This window comes from Haliotis asinina, chromosome 3 (assembly GCF_037392515.1).
Source record: "Haliotis asinina isolate JCU_RB_2024 chromosome 3, JCU_Hal_asi_v2, whole genome shotgun sequence".
In the NCBI taxonomy this organism is placed as follows: Eukaryota; Metazoa; Mollusca; class Gastropoda; order Lepetellida; family Haliotidae; genus Haliotis; species Haliotis asinina.
In genome coordinates this window covers 34,754,666-34,767,689 of record NC_090282.1, presented here as the reverse complement: position 1 = coordinate 34,767,689, position 13,024 = coordinate 34,754,666, and the positions used below count along the sequence as shown (strand labels likewise).

The 13,024-nt window shown below is 35.0% G+C and overlaps 1 protein-coding gene across 1 annotated transcript in view; it reads right to left on the bottom strand.

The window, feature by feature from the left end:
- The window catches only part of LOC137277858 (dual specificity tyrosine-phosphorylation-regulated kinase 4-like), a 42,492-nt gene extending 29,715 nt beyond the window's left edge, over positions 1–12,777 (bottom strand). The window contains exons 1-2 of the mRNA XM_067809823.1: positions 12,734–12,777; positions 4,630–4,738 (exon numbers count right to left, since the gene is read on the bottom strand). Coding sequence (XP_067665924.1) covers positions 4,630–4,738; positions 12,734–12,771 — 147 coding nt within the window. The 5' untranslated portion in view covers positions 12,772–12,777. The remainder of the gene's footprint in view (positions 1–4,629; positions 4,739–12,733) is intronic.
- Between the last annotated feature and the right edge of the window lie 247 nt (positions 12,778–13,024).

Genomic DNA, 13,024 nt, shown 5'->3' with positions numbered 1-13,024 from the left:
GCTCATCTGAGAAACAACATACTTACATTTATGAGGCAGATGCTTGCCCGCCTCACCAATGTCCTTGCTGAGGTCTTTACCATGCTTTTAGTTTTCCAAGCCGAAGAAGAATACAACCATACATTCTTTCACCATGCTTACAGTATTTTACAAACATTAAAGTTCATTTTGAGAGTTTGTTCTTGTGAAGATTTTCACCATCCCAATAGAACCTTATAAATTAATATGAATGAATGCATTCAACAGGCCTCTATTTCAACAACAGACCTGACAGACTGGTAGATCTTTAAAACCGTTGACCATTATATGGTGGTTCAATGATAGTCAATACACAACACAAAAATATATGCAAAATGGTTCAAAAGAGAAAGAATTAGGCTCAGGAATGTGATATACATACAAATATCTGTGTTCCTATCCCTTTATGTTGTCACAGATCCTACCCTTTTATGTTGTTTCATCTGACAGTCTGATGAAGGTAAAGTACATGGATTCAGTACTTATAGAAAATCCAGCAAGATACTGCATCCCAACAGAATATGACAAATCATAATCCCATCAACATAAATGGACTGTCACCACTAGTGTTCATGTGATCTGACATTAACTGTATGTACAGTGAAAACTAGCATAAGTCAAGCTGGCCTTTATGTTTCTATGGCAACTGACACAAATGTATCAACACAGGTGTCATGTTGTCAACACCTACCAAGCTTTAGTAGTCTTGTCATTGAAAACTCAGTAGTAAAACAGCACTTATTGCAGTGTGTGCAACAAGTTTTCAACAATACCAGCCAGTATACTGTAACAAGCATCTAGAAACCCAGAGTAAGAGGATAAATATGTGTTTATAAAGTCTCCAAACAATAACATACCAGTATCAGAATTGTTGCTAGAAAGACTATTCAGTGTGCAACAACAGTTTGGATAACTGATTGCATGATTTTTCAATGTTTTATTTCAGCCATTTAAACAGCTACATAAATTTCATAGTATTTCGAGATAATAAAGATTCATTCATTTTCCATACTAACCATGACTGAGTATTTAATAATTGTTTTGGCAATTAGCTTCCAAATTTGAGGACACTAATGGTATTTTTGGAGATTCTTCACTATTACTTTTCAACAGATACTTCCCCAAAACTTTCAATGTTCAACACATTGTTTTTTATACTTGTAATATATATGTATCTTTCAGCTGCCTGAATATGTATCTTTCAGCTGCCTGAAGAATATGATTCAGAAACCTATGTCCAGCATCCAGGATCAATTGTATTGTGCAAGTTATGTAACCATAAATAACATTTGTTTGCATGATGCTAGTTTTCACAGTATGGTAATTTGAGATGAAACTGAAATTATTTCCACGAAAACAAAATTTTCGAAAATTTACAAAATCTCCCAAGGGTACCAGTTATGTTCATGAACAATGCATATCCTAAGATTCCTGGACAAACATTTGACAGTCTTAAAGATATGGCTTGGAACATTTCAAGAGCACCAACACCAATGTCAGTTTCAGTGCAAATGCCAACAGGAACCAAGCCCAAGAAATATTTCTGACCTTATTTTGTAGGGGACATTAAATAGGGGTAAAATATATTTCAAGTCTGAACAAGGTTCTGATTTCAATTTCAATCAATCTCACACATGTTTTTTGTCACTTGTGGGACCAATAATGGTAGCAAGAACTCAGAACAAGCACAACAAAAATAATGGTGCATTCCTGAACCAGAAGTCAGACATTTAAATTATAGATGCTGATTTTGCAGGAATTTCTTGTTTCCACATTTGACATTTGAAGAAAAACTATTACAGTTAACAAGATGAAGAAAAGTAAGCTACCCAGTAGGATTATCTCTATTTTGTTTCATTAGTCATTGAGAAAATATTGCAGCCAATGACTACAGGCAAGTCTCTTATATACTTTAGACACTGTTAATGATTAATGTTTCCACATTATCAAATGATACTACTGAATTTGATGAAAAACATCTGATCAACCAGAATTAGCAAATAAAACACATTTGATGAAAGTCGTTGCTATTTATACCTTCTCAACAACATGATGCCAATCATTATCACAAGACTTAACATGGCTGAACAAGACACAGGTAGACTCTTTTCAAGAAAAGTCTTTGGATAATTAATCTTGGTAAGTTACCTGATGATTATATGTGTTCTGACAGGATCATAAACATGGATAATTGTTAGTGCTGCTATATCATCACACTAACAAGAACAGGACATTTAGCAAAATATTATAACTGATATAACAGTATCAGTACATCTACAATTGCTCACATAAGCATCTAACATGATTGTATTACAGCTAGATAGTTTCATTTCTATAGCTTCTGGTTCACACCCACATTTAATCACTCAAGTCATAGTTCAAATGTAATTCTAAATAAATACTTTCTATGTGAATGACAGTGGTAGGACAGAATCCATGGACCTGATATGAAAAGTTTCATGATACTACCCTCAGAACACTCATCATCACCATGGGGTCAAGGGTAGCCAAGTTACCAAAGGCATCATAATGTGCTGAGCTGAATTACATCCCTTGATAGAAACCTATTATTGGTTCAAATACCATTTTGCCACAATTATGTTTCTAGGCATGTCAGCACCAAAGTGCTAAACATTTGACACCTGAAAAACTTACAGTTTCAGTCAATAAGTGGGTGGTTGAGAAAAACAAATGGTGATCAGTTCCTGTATCAGTGGAGTTGGAACTGAACAAACACATTAAGAACAGATCTTCTTACTGAATGATTGAAGATTTCAAAAGCCACACAAAAATTAAATACACACATTTTGATTACAGTAATATCTGAAATGTCATTTTATAACTCATTACTAAGAGCTTTCAGATTCCCTTCTTCTAGTCTTTTCTGACAACTCTTTGCTTCAGCTTTAACACAATGTGTCAATTTGGCTTTCACTTGCAACTCAATTAAAAACAATATTTGATCATATGAAGATAAGAAGTTGTATCAAAGCAAATAGCTAAAATCCTACTTGTCTCAGTGCAGTGTTCACGAATAGTGTCTGACCCTCTGACAAATCCGGCAGAACTGCCAACGGTCAGACAGAAGTTCCCAACCTGCTGGCCCCAGTGTCTGACTGAATATATCACAGTAACTTTGTCTGAAGTTGTTATATGTGGCATGCCACACTTGTTCACTGTTTATAAATTTATGTTTATAATGTTTGTCATTATATAATGTTAATAATTTCAATGCCAGTTAAGAGAAATGTTAAATCTGAAAAATGTGTTTAATTTTATTCTGTGGGTCCTGTGAATTTTCAGTGGGTCAGACAGACATCTGAAGCTTACAGGACCCAATGTCCTGTTATTATGAAACACCATTCGTTAACTCTGTCAGTGTCATATAATATGTGTTAGACATGGGAAAATTATATCTAAAAAATATCCAAGGATTTTGGATGGTACAGAAATGAGTGTCCAATAGAGAGTAATGTATAGAGTGTATGCAGACAAACAAATATGTTACATCAAGGGGGTTGCACATCAATATCAAGTGTATCATGTAATTGTTATAAACATTACCATTGAATATTATGGTCCAACAGACAACACTACTTAATTACTTTGAGTAATCAAAAGTTTCCTGTAAGAACCCTTGAAATAAGTAACTGGTATTCTTCTGAACTCCTAGTGTCATAGGTCAAGGTGAAAACCCTTTTCTCTACTGTATCCAGATGAGCTTGATCAAATGCAAGATTGGACTTTTAGCATTGGACATCAGTAATACAGCCCCCAAACTAATCCTTATGACATTATTTTGATCTCGTGGATTTCACCACAACTTTAAGCAATGGTCTCCATTTGTGAAACTTAAAAGGATGAATGGATGTTTATATCATCTACCTCTAACTAAAGGGTACTGACCATTGGTACTGCAACTAGTGCAAGAGCTGCTATCATCAAGTTAAGGCTCTATGATCAAGCAATCATAACTACAGAAATTAGACCTGTTGGAAATTTGCTTGACTTCAAATATGGTTCCTGAAAAGAGGACTAAATCATTTGGTAAGCTCCATCATCACATAGAGTGCTTGTGTCCCAAGAGCCAGGTGTGGTAAAGCTGAAGATGCACCAGGAGATGCATTAGAGCTGTAGAAAACAAGCTCAACGAAACAAAAGGTTCTGTTCCTACATTCACAAATTCTGATATTCATCTTCTGATAGAGTACAATTACCAGAGAACAACATTCAGTTCTGATAAATTGTTTTAACACATTGTAGCTAGTTCTCATAGAGCTAATAGTTTTCTACCTAACAAAGCATCCCATAAGAGATCAAGACCTGAAACAAGCTGAAAACTTTACAATTCAGATTCCATTTACATGTCACCATCATGTAACAGGGATATTATTTGTTCAGTGCAGTGCTAAACAACAAGCACATCGGTTATGATTTACAGATTAATGGAAACATAACTCTGGTTTAGGCTGAAAGACCAGCTTGTTATTGGATATCCAATGCATAACAACATTTCGCAAACTGTACATGCAGGATATACCTTCAGTGATAATCAGAATGCCTACCAACTAATAACACTGTATAGAAAATTATATGAACAAACATACTTACAGCTTGAGAAGGGTGAGAAACCGTCATTGGCACAATGTAAGGCAGCTGGAGAGGTCTTGTATGGCTCTGTTCCACTTTCGATCTTTCACCTTTCATTCTTTTGAAACGGCTGAAAAAGAGGTGCACGTTGTTGCAATTAAAATATTACAAAGTGAAAAACATGAATAATCTATATTGAACATATAGTTCACACAAACACATTTTACCTAAAAATGTTCTCACCTCTTTATCTTCTATGATGTCTTAGGAGTCAATTAATTCTTCTAAGTCAACAAAGTCTTTTCATATTAACAGATTACACTAAGCATTGCTAAACCCTCAGTTTTCTTCCAAATCAATATGTATGTTGATGGTAACCAAAACAATGAATACTAATGTCAGTATGATAATGTTCATGGCAAAACAAGAGACCACACCGAAATATGAAGTTCCAAATTCAACAGCATGCTGAGAAAAGGCAATTAGTGTGTCCATAATTTTAAAATTTGTTCTGATTCATTGATCACTAAAATTCAATCCAGTGAGAGTTAGCAATAAGAGTCATGTATACACCCTTACATCTGAGGTATGGAAATCCTCATGATGACACTCAAGAGATAAAGTGTTATTGATCAGATTAGGCCGACATATGGCTACAAAGCAATAGGGAGATATTTTATCTGAAAGCCTTTTAGGTACACAGAAATCTTTTACACAGCTTTGTTTAACAAAGATACAATTGTTAGTGAAATATATATGGAAAATAGTAACATGCAATTACTAACGAAGTTATTGTCCTGAAAACTATTCTGGAACTAAACTGTATTTTTCACTACTAGAATCATGACACTGCTTGTAGCTGAAACCTAATGTCAAGGAAAGTTTACAAATTACTCTTATGTCCAAACCATATCTGCCCATATCTTCATGTGTTTATGTCAACGTCCTGTTGTTAACAAAAGTGATCATGTTGAAACAAGTGATTATTTTTAAAGGGTACACAATATTAATCAATAACAAACTGAATAAAGTTGTCCAAGCTTTTGCTGACTAGGTCATCTTATATCAGATCAAAATCTGATATCTTTTACCCATTAATCTCTTAGATCATTTATCAAATACACTCTGAGAACTCTCTGCATGAATAATAACCTCTATTCTGTATGAAAGCATTTGAAATTAATCACAATTCTTCTTCATAATTTCTAAATTTGGCAATATATAAAATTACAAAATTATTATGGAGCTCAGCCTGCTGGAAGGCTCTTTGAATACATACAAACTCAAACATATTACCATCTACCTAAAACTGACATAGTATTTCAAAATGTGCTATTTCTATCACAACAACTGATGACAAAATACACATACAAATGTTTCTGGGGGTTTCCGCCAGGGGACTAAATATCAGTTCCATTCAGTGATTCACAGAACTCAATACTATAGATCAATAATAAACCAAACACCATAAAGTAGTGAGACTTCTCACTGTGAATACATATAATTACTGTGATTCATGCATTGAATGCTCATGGAGACATATTGATGAAGCAGGTAGCTGGAGCTTTGTCTATAATTTGCCAGGCAATGATACTTTGTGGACTTCAGAATTTTCGGATTTACAGTCAAAGAGAGGTGTGTGGGTGGGTGTGGAGAGAAGGTAGGGGGTAGGGAGGGTCGGGTAAAATATTATTCATGGTCTGAATCAAATTGTATCATAACAGCTACTGGGAGAAAGACCATGAGCAGCATGCAGGCAGCTGAAGTCAAGATAAGAAAACCCATCCTGCAATACATGCTCATGACACAATTCACCTGTAAAAACTTAGTTCTCAGTCATACAATTCAGTCGTAAAACCTCTCAGCAGGTGTCAGCCTATTGCAAGATACCAACAATAACCTTCATATTGAGGTAGGTTTATAAATGTCATATCAGCACACTGTCAAGAAAAGACAATTTGCATCTTTTTCACATGAAATTTTTCATGTTTCAGGTAGTGTGACTAATTGCTTTAGTTGTGTCAGACAATTTATTTTGTCCCTTGGTGTAGGTGATAATGCGAAGCTAGTCCAAGTAGTTATCAACCCTGGTTTACAGCACACCTGGGGAAAAACTACCTTTTGAAAATGAATACTGAATCAAAGCACATAGTAAATCACAGTATAAATGGCTGAATAATAGACAAATATGGTATTTTTTATGTACAACTGCTTTGTCCTTGTTGATTGGAACCTCCTGCACAAATTTAGGCTTTCCATTTGTAAACATGCCAAAATAAGCTTCTACATGTATATAAATGATCAAACTAAGAATATCTGAATTCCAACAAAGTTGCCCTTCCAATAAGTATCATGATATGCACAGCTAATGAACAAAGTTTACCCTCTTGACACATGCTGTTTTATTCATTTCATTTCTTTTACAGACCATAGTTCTGTAACATAAGAGGCATTCAAGAAATTGTACAAGAAATTGCCTTTGTTACTGGGAATGTATAAGTACAGGAATATAAATATGCTTTCAAACAAATAGATGTATGTGTAGGTCTCGGCACAAATCAGGTGTCATATTTAGAACCTGGAAAGTCTGTTTAGAAATCTCCATATTATCAAATTACAATTGTGATAATGAATTTTATTTGAGGATGTTTATTCATTATTCAGGCATTCGTGATGTTATGAATATACAGAAGGCAAGACAAATATTTTATAAGGCTATAGAAACTTGGTTTTCATTCTCAGGTTACTCTGTGTAAATTCTACTCAAGCAGGTTTGTTTTTCAACAGGAGAGCCTTTACGCCTCCTTAAATGAATACTGCAATCATTGTAAAAGAATCGTGCAGAAATTCACAGTTTTTCATAACATGTCAATCAGTCGGTCTTTATGCAACTTTTCCCACAAAATGTAAAAGATTAAAAATTTCACAGAAATCTTTTCACTCTTGATAACTTAGTCTACTTTCTAAATAGAACGCAGAGATCAACAATCATAAACAATATAAAGTGTTTCCACTAACTTTTCAAACCACCAGTACAATGTACTGACAACAATAACTTTTTTGAATACCAACCCCCCTCCCCATCCTCACAAACAAACACAAAACACATACACACCAAAAAAAAAAAAGAAACTGCCTCATGATGACTATCGCTGTCACAGCAGTCTTTAAAAGACGATTTCTGCATACAATTTACCAGCTGCTTTACAGGTTTTGCCTAACATTTGAAATCTCCCTTTCTCCCCAGTTTTTCTTATGTAACCACTGAAATTCATGAAACCAGGCATCATTAAACAGCTTGACTCTCTTCTTATCACTGTGACAGGGTGAATCTTTTTTGCTATCATTGTTATTATTAATGTCACCAGTTGCTTCATCACTTTCGTTGGCCTTACATTTCGGTGAATGAGCTTGACCCCTTCCAAAAAAGATTACACTGTCTTCTGCTTTCGAATTGCAATTTGACATTTGCTTTGAAAGCCAGTCGTAACCACTCAGGGACAGGGAGAACACGAGTTGTTGCAAATTGCTTTCTCAGCCATCAGAATGATGGAATATCGGTACATCAGTGTTACCTTGGTGACTTCTATATACAGGAATTGGGAATGGCAGGGGCCATGGGCCATTTTACACATTAAAATGAAAATGGCCCATTGAAATATCAAAGTTTACTATTGATACAAAGGCAGTGGCCCATTCTAAATTCAGATAATGGCTAATAATTCTGAAAATGGCGTATTGTCAACATTCTCTTTCCTAATCCCTGTATATATAGATCAGAGGGATTTCAATAATCATCTTTCTCCATGGTGATGAGACCAAAAAGTCAGATGATTTTATTGTTCAGAGCATTTTCAATGTATGATTACCACCACTAGTGTAATAGCCAACTAACTGCATATGATTTTTACTGGTACACTGAACTGACAGTCTTTGAGATTACCGGTACAGGGCATAATAGATCGATAAAATACTGATTATTCCAGGTAAACGGAAACACTGATATGTGGATATTCGACAAGTGATTTTGCACAAAAGTCATTGTCACTGACTGAGCTCATCATGGCAAACATAAAACAACTGAATGTCAAAGTGAAGCACCTGAAGGTCATCTGTTTTCACTATCTTGTATGGTAAAACCCATGAGGGTCAAGAACTGCCTGGTGTCGTTGTTCCATGGAACCAATTAGATACAAACTAGCTGTTGCTGGCGTTGATCAAGGGCATTCCATTAATGTTTGATGGAGTTCAGAACTGGAAACTTTGGGGGCCATGGCAGTACTTGGGTACTCCCAAGGGTGTTGCCATGTGATGTTGGGCTTTGTAAAATGTGGTTTGCTTGTTGCAAAACTGGAAGGATGTATTGTATAAGTAATTCATCTGTGTGACATTGTGACGATTCATTGCCCTGGATGTGAACCAAGTCTGATCTTCCAATATGAGAGATGGTGGCCTACAGGATTATACTCCTGCCACCAAACCTGCACTTCCTGTATGAAGTTCCAACCAAAACAGTCCACATTACATCTGTAAACATGTCTTCCATCTGACTTGTTGCTAAAACAAACACATCTCCACCACTATTGTGCCAAACTCTATGTCCTTGATACTACTGATGCCACAGTTAATGATGGCAGTTAGAATGACGCCTCTAACAGGATGTCTCAGGCTCATGGATGGCTCCTCACAGTCTTCTCTGAAATCTTACAAATCCTGGAATTGCTGTAACTGTTGTGGTGGCCATGGTGAATCTACTGCATTGTAGTTGTGACCTGTCATCGATAAGATCAAGGTAGGTCACATGTTGACCCCTACATTTGATAACAGTTCCATAGTTTTGTAAGGGTGCAAAAGCTAACTATGGCCAAAGCTGTGTTGCTTGTCTGCAGTTGTCTGATGTTGTTGTTGCGTGGAGCTTCTGTCAGTTGTGGCATGTTCTCACTTTTCGCTTTCTGTGCAATTGCAGAGGCAGGCAAACCCAACAATCCATGCTGCAGGTTCATTTTGTGTTGGTGTGTTTGATTACCATGCTCTCACATTATTTCCGACAATTACTTTACTCTGTGAAAACAAATCTCTCCAAGTGCAGGCATGAGATATTCATATTTGTTATCCATTTTGGATGAATATCAGCAAAACTGATATTTCCATTTTTATAGAACTTACGCCATTTTTGTTTCTAGAGTATAGCTGACACAGTTTTCATATCATTAACAACGCTTCCCTTCAACAATTTTTCAGATTATCAACCTTTTTAGCCAGTCCTTATGATGACTGTATCATGGTCTAACATGTGTCTTAGCTCATAGACCTGATAATACATCACACTTTTCATGACAATGACTAGCAACCATTATACTACTGTGCAGGTTTCTGCCTTGAATATATTAAAGTCATTTTCTTATAATGTAATACTAAACCAATATTATGGCAATAAAATGGACACTAAGCTCCCAGGATTTGTTACATGACTACAAAATAGTGATGAAGTCTGTGCATAGGTGAAATTCAGGAAACATGATTTCTGGGTCACATGCTCATATGTAAGTGCAAGCAAAGTCATGAATGCCAAAATTTGTTAGCACATATTTGATTCTGATCATAGCAGATTACAATAGAACAGAAGAAAGATGAAATTAATAGCTCAGCAAAAAAGATTTGACTCCTAAACCTGAGTGAAAGTCTGATGTAAAAAATTCAGTTGGCTGCTTAAATAAACAAAGGAAGCTGTTGGGAAAGAAAAATCAATTTACTTCATAGCATGTTATTAATCAGAATGACTTTATGTTGCTAAGCTGACTAATCCTAAATATCTTGGCAAAACAAGGTCAGTTTTCTTTGCATGTTATACAGATTTGACTATGATGTTGTATGCAAAAGTGTAATGCAAAATTACTCAAGAAAGTTTCGTTGTATGTGACAACCTAAAATGATTCAGTGTTTGAAATCAGTGGAGAGATGCCTAATGGCCTCTTGACCTCAAGATTCATAAAATGATAAAATTAATAAAATGAGTATAGCACAACATTTCTTTTTCAGTTGTGAAATATTTCCTCACATTTGTATTACCTAAATAACAAATAGATTTAAACTTTTCTATGTTTCCTTATTTATATTGCTGAAGCAAACCCAGTGAATATAAAATTCAATGATGATCACTGACCAGGTCACTGTTTTCTTAACAGTATGAAAAGAGAAATGTCCTTCAAAGGTTTCCAGTATACAATTGTATAACAATAAAGAGGGTACTTCTGATGCACAATATAGAATACCACAAAGGGGCATGTTCAAGTGTGCACAAACATTTGAAAAATAAACACATCACAAGTCACATGAATCAGCATGGTAGAAAATATTCATAAATATGAGTTTGGAGAGAGTTGCTGTTTGCATCCGCCAAAAAGTAGTGTTTTGAGGTTATAGCTGAACACTTGAGGAGAAGGAGCTGTACATAGTTTGAAAAGAAGTGAGTTCATAGTGCAGTTGCAGCTGAAGCAAAAGAGAGAGCACCAAATGTCTTGAGATGGATGAACCAGCAGGTGTTGGTTACTGGATCTGAGGGCACTAGCACGAGTGTATACCTACGGTGTGTGAAAATCACAAACTGTGACAAAGGTATTATATCATTCCCCATTATCTTATTCCAGTACTCATAGATGCAAACTAGCATTAAGCCTGCATGCCTCAGTTAGTTATTTTAATCACATTGATAGTGAATATTTTCTGAAGGATCATACAATATCAGGTCTGTTAGGGTTGTCACTTGGTTATGATATTTATTTATATTATATGAAATGAAACTTACTTATCAAAAGAATCTTCAGTTCTCTGTCTCACATGTTCAACATTAAGATTTATATCAAGTCCCATCTTTTTTCTCTGTCAGTTTAACACCTCTTATCAAATATTAATATGAACAAGATAAATCTGAACAAGCTATATACATGTTTTATAGTGCAGAATCCCTTTAATATGTTTATGTACAGTACATTGATTTCTGCCTTGAAATACTAAATAGTTATACAAAAAAAAAAACATTTCTGTGTCATGGCATCAATTTCTTTAGATTGTGAGTAGGGCTGCAATGAACACTCTACGAAGTCAATATGATATGTTATACAAACATATAGTAACAAATATGAGTATATTTTCATGCATGCTTATAGGTAATATCAAGATACTAAAATAACATGTCATGTAACCACATCAGTAGAAACATTTATATGACATTTTGTATAAAGCAGAAGAAAGCAATACATTGCCAACAATGCCACTAATGACAGTACCATAAGGGATCTTGGCAAAATACCACAAGTTACATAACTGCATGACTTTGTTGATTTTGTTTATCTCACTTACTGGTAGAAAAACAACAAACTGGTCCCTAATAAAAACACTGTCCTAAAAATATTACTAAATATTTGATTCTGTTGACCACAATTGATATCCTGAATTCATGAAGGGATGTAAATTGATTCACTGAACTTGCAAGTGAATCATAGCAGGAATAGTTGAAACTAATGTAAAGATGTAAAGACTAGTGTTTTCTCAGAAAATATAGTAGTTTGGTTACACAAAAAAGTTAAAAGATACTTGTGCCTATCAAACATTAAGTTTGGTTTTTATCATTATTAATATATATAATAGAGCAAGATATTTAAAGAAATGGATGGACAAAAATGATGACAATCACTTTTCAAAATAATGTTTTAAAATTGATGAAAACTCATAAGCAATTTCTGTCGCATGGATCAGTGAACATGCTCAATGTTTATAACTGACCATGACGATAATCAGTCAACAGAAAAGCAGAGAACTTAAAAAATCAAACAGGTTTTAATACAAACACCAGTTTCGCCATTAATATAGGAAGCTGTTCATAACATCATTGTTCCAAAAATATTATTCTCAGTATGAGCTTGTCTGTGAATACGATGTTAATGTTAAAACTTACTTGCACTTTCTACAAAATCTGCATAAAAATACAATGTTATAAAGTTGTCTGTAGTTCTAGCAGTATACGACTACTAAAACTAAATATAGCCTTACAGGAATAGTAATAGACCCCTCATCAAGCAGGACATGGGATACACATGAATGAACAAACTGAACAACACCTGCCTACCTTTTCTTTCGGACAAGTTTAGTCCCTCTAGGATTCATTCCAAAGGTAATTGACCCATAACATTCTTGATTAGGTAGTGCAGCATCACTGGTTGCAATCTTAACCATTAAAATATTTAAAGATTCCTTCAAACAACTCCTCTGTATCTGCTAGCCACAGTGAAATACCAGTGTCCATAAAGTCCACAGTGATGGGGAAGTGAGTGAGTGATCGATGATTCAGCCGTTTGAGATGTCCTGCAGTTTATTCACAACACTATGTAACCATGCACAGATGGCTGTCTCCAGTTCT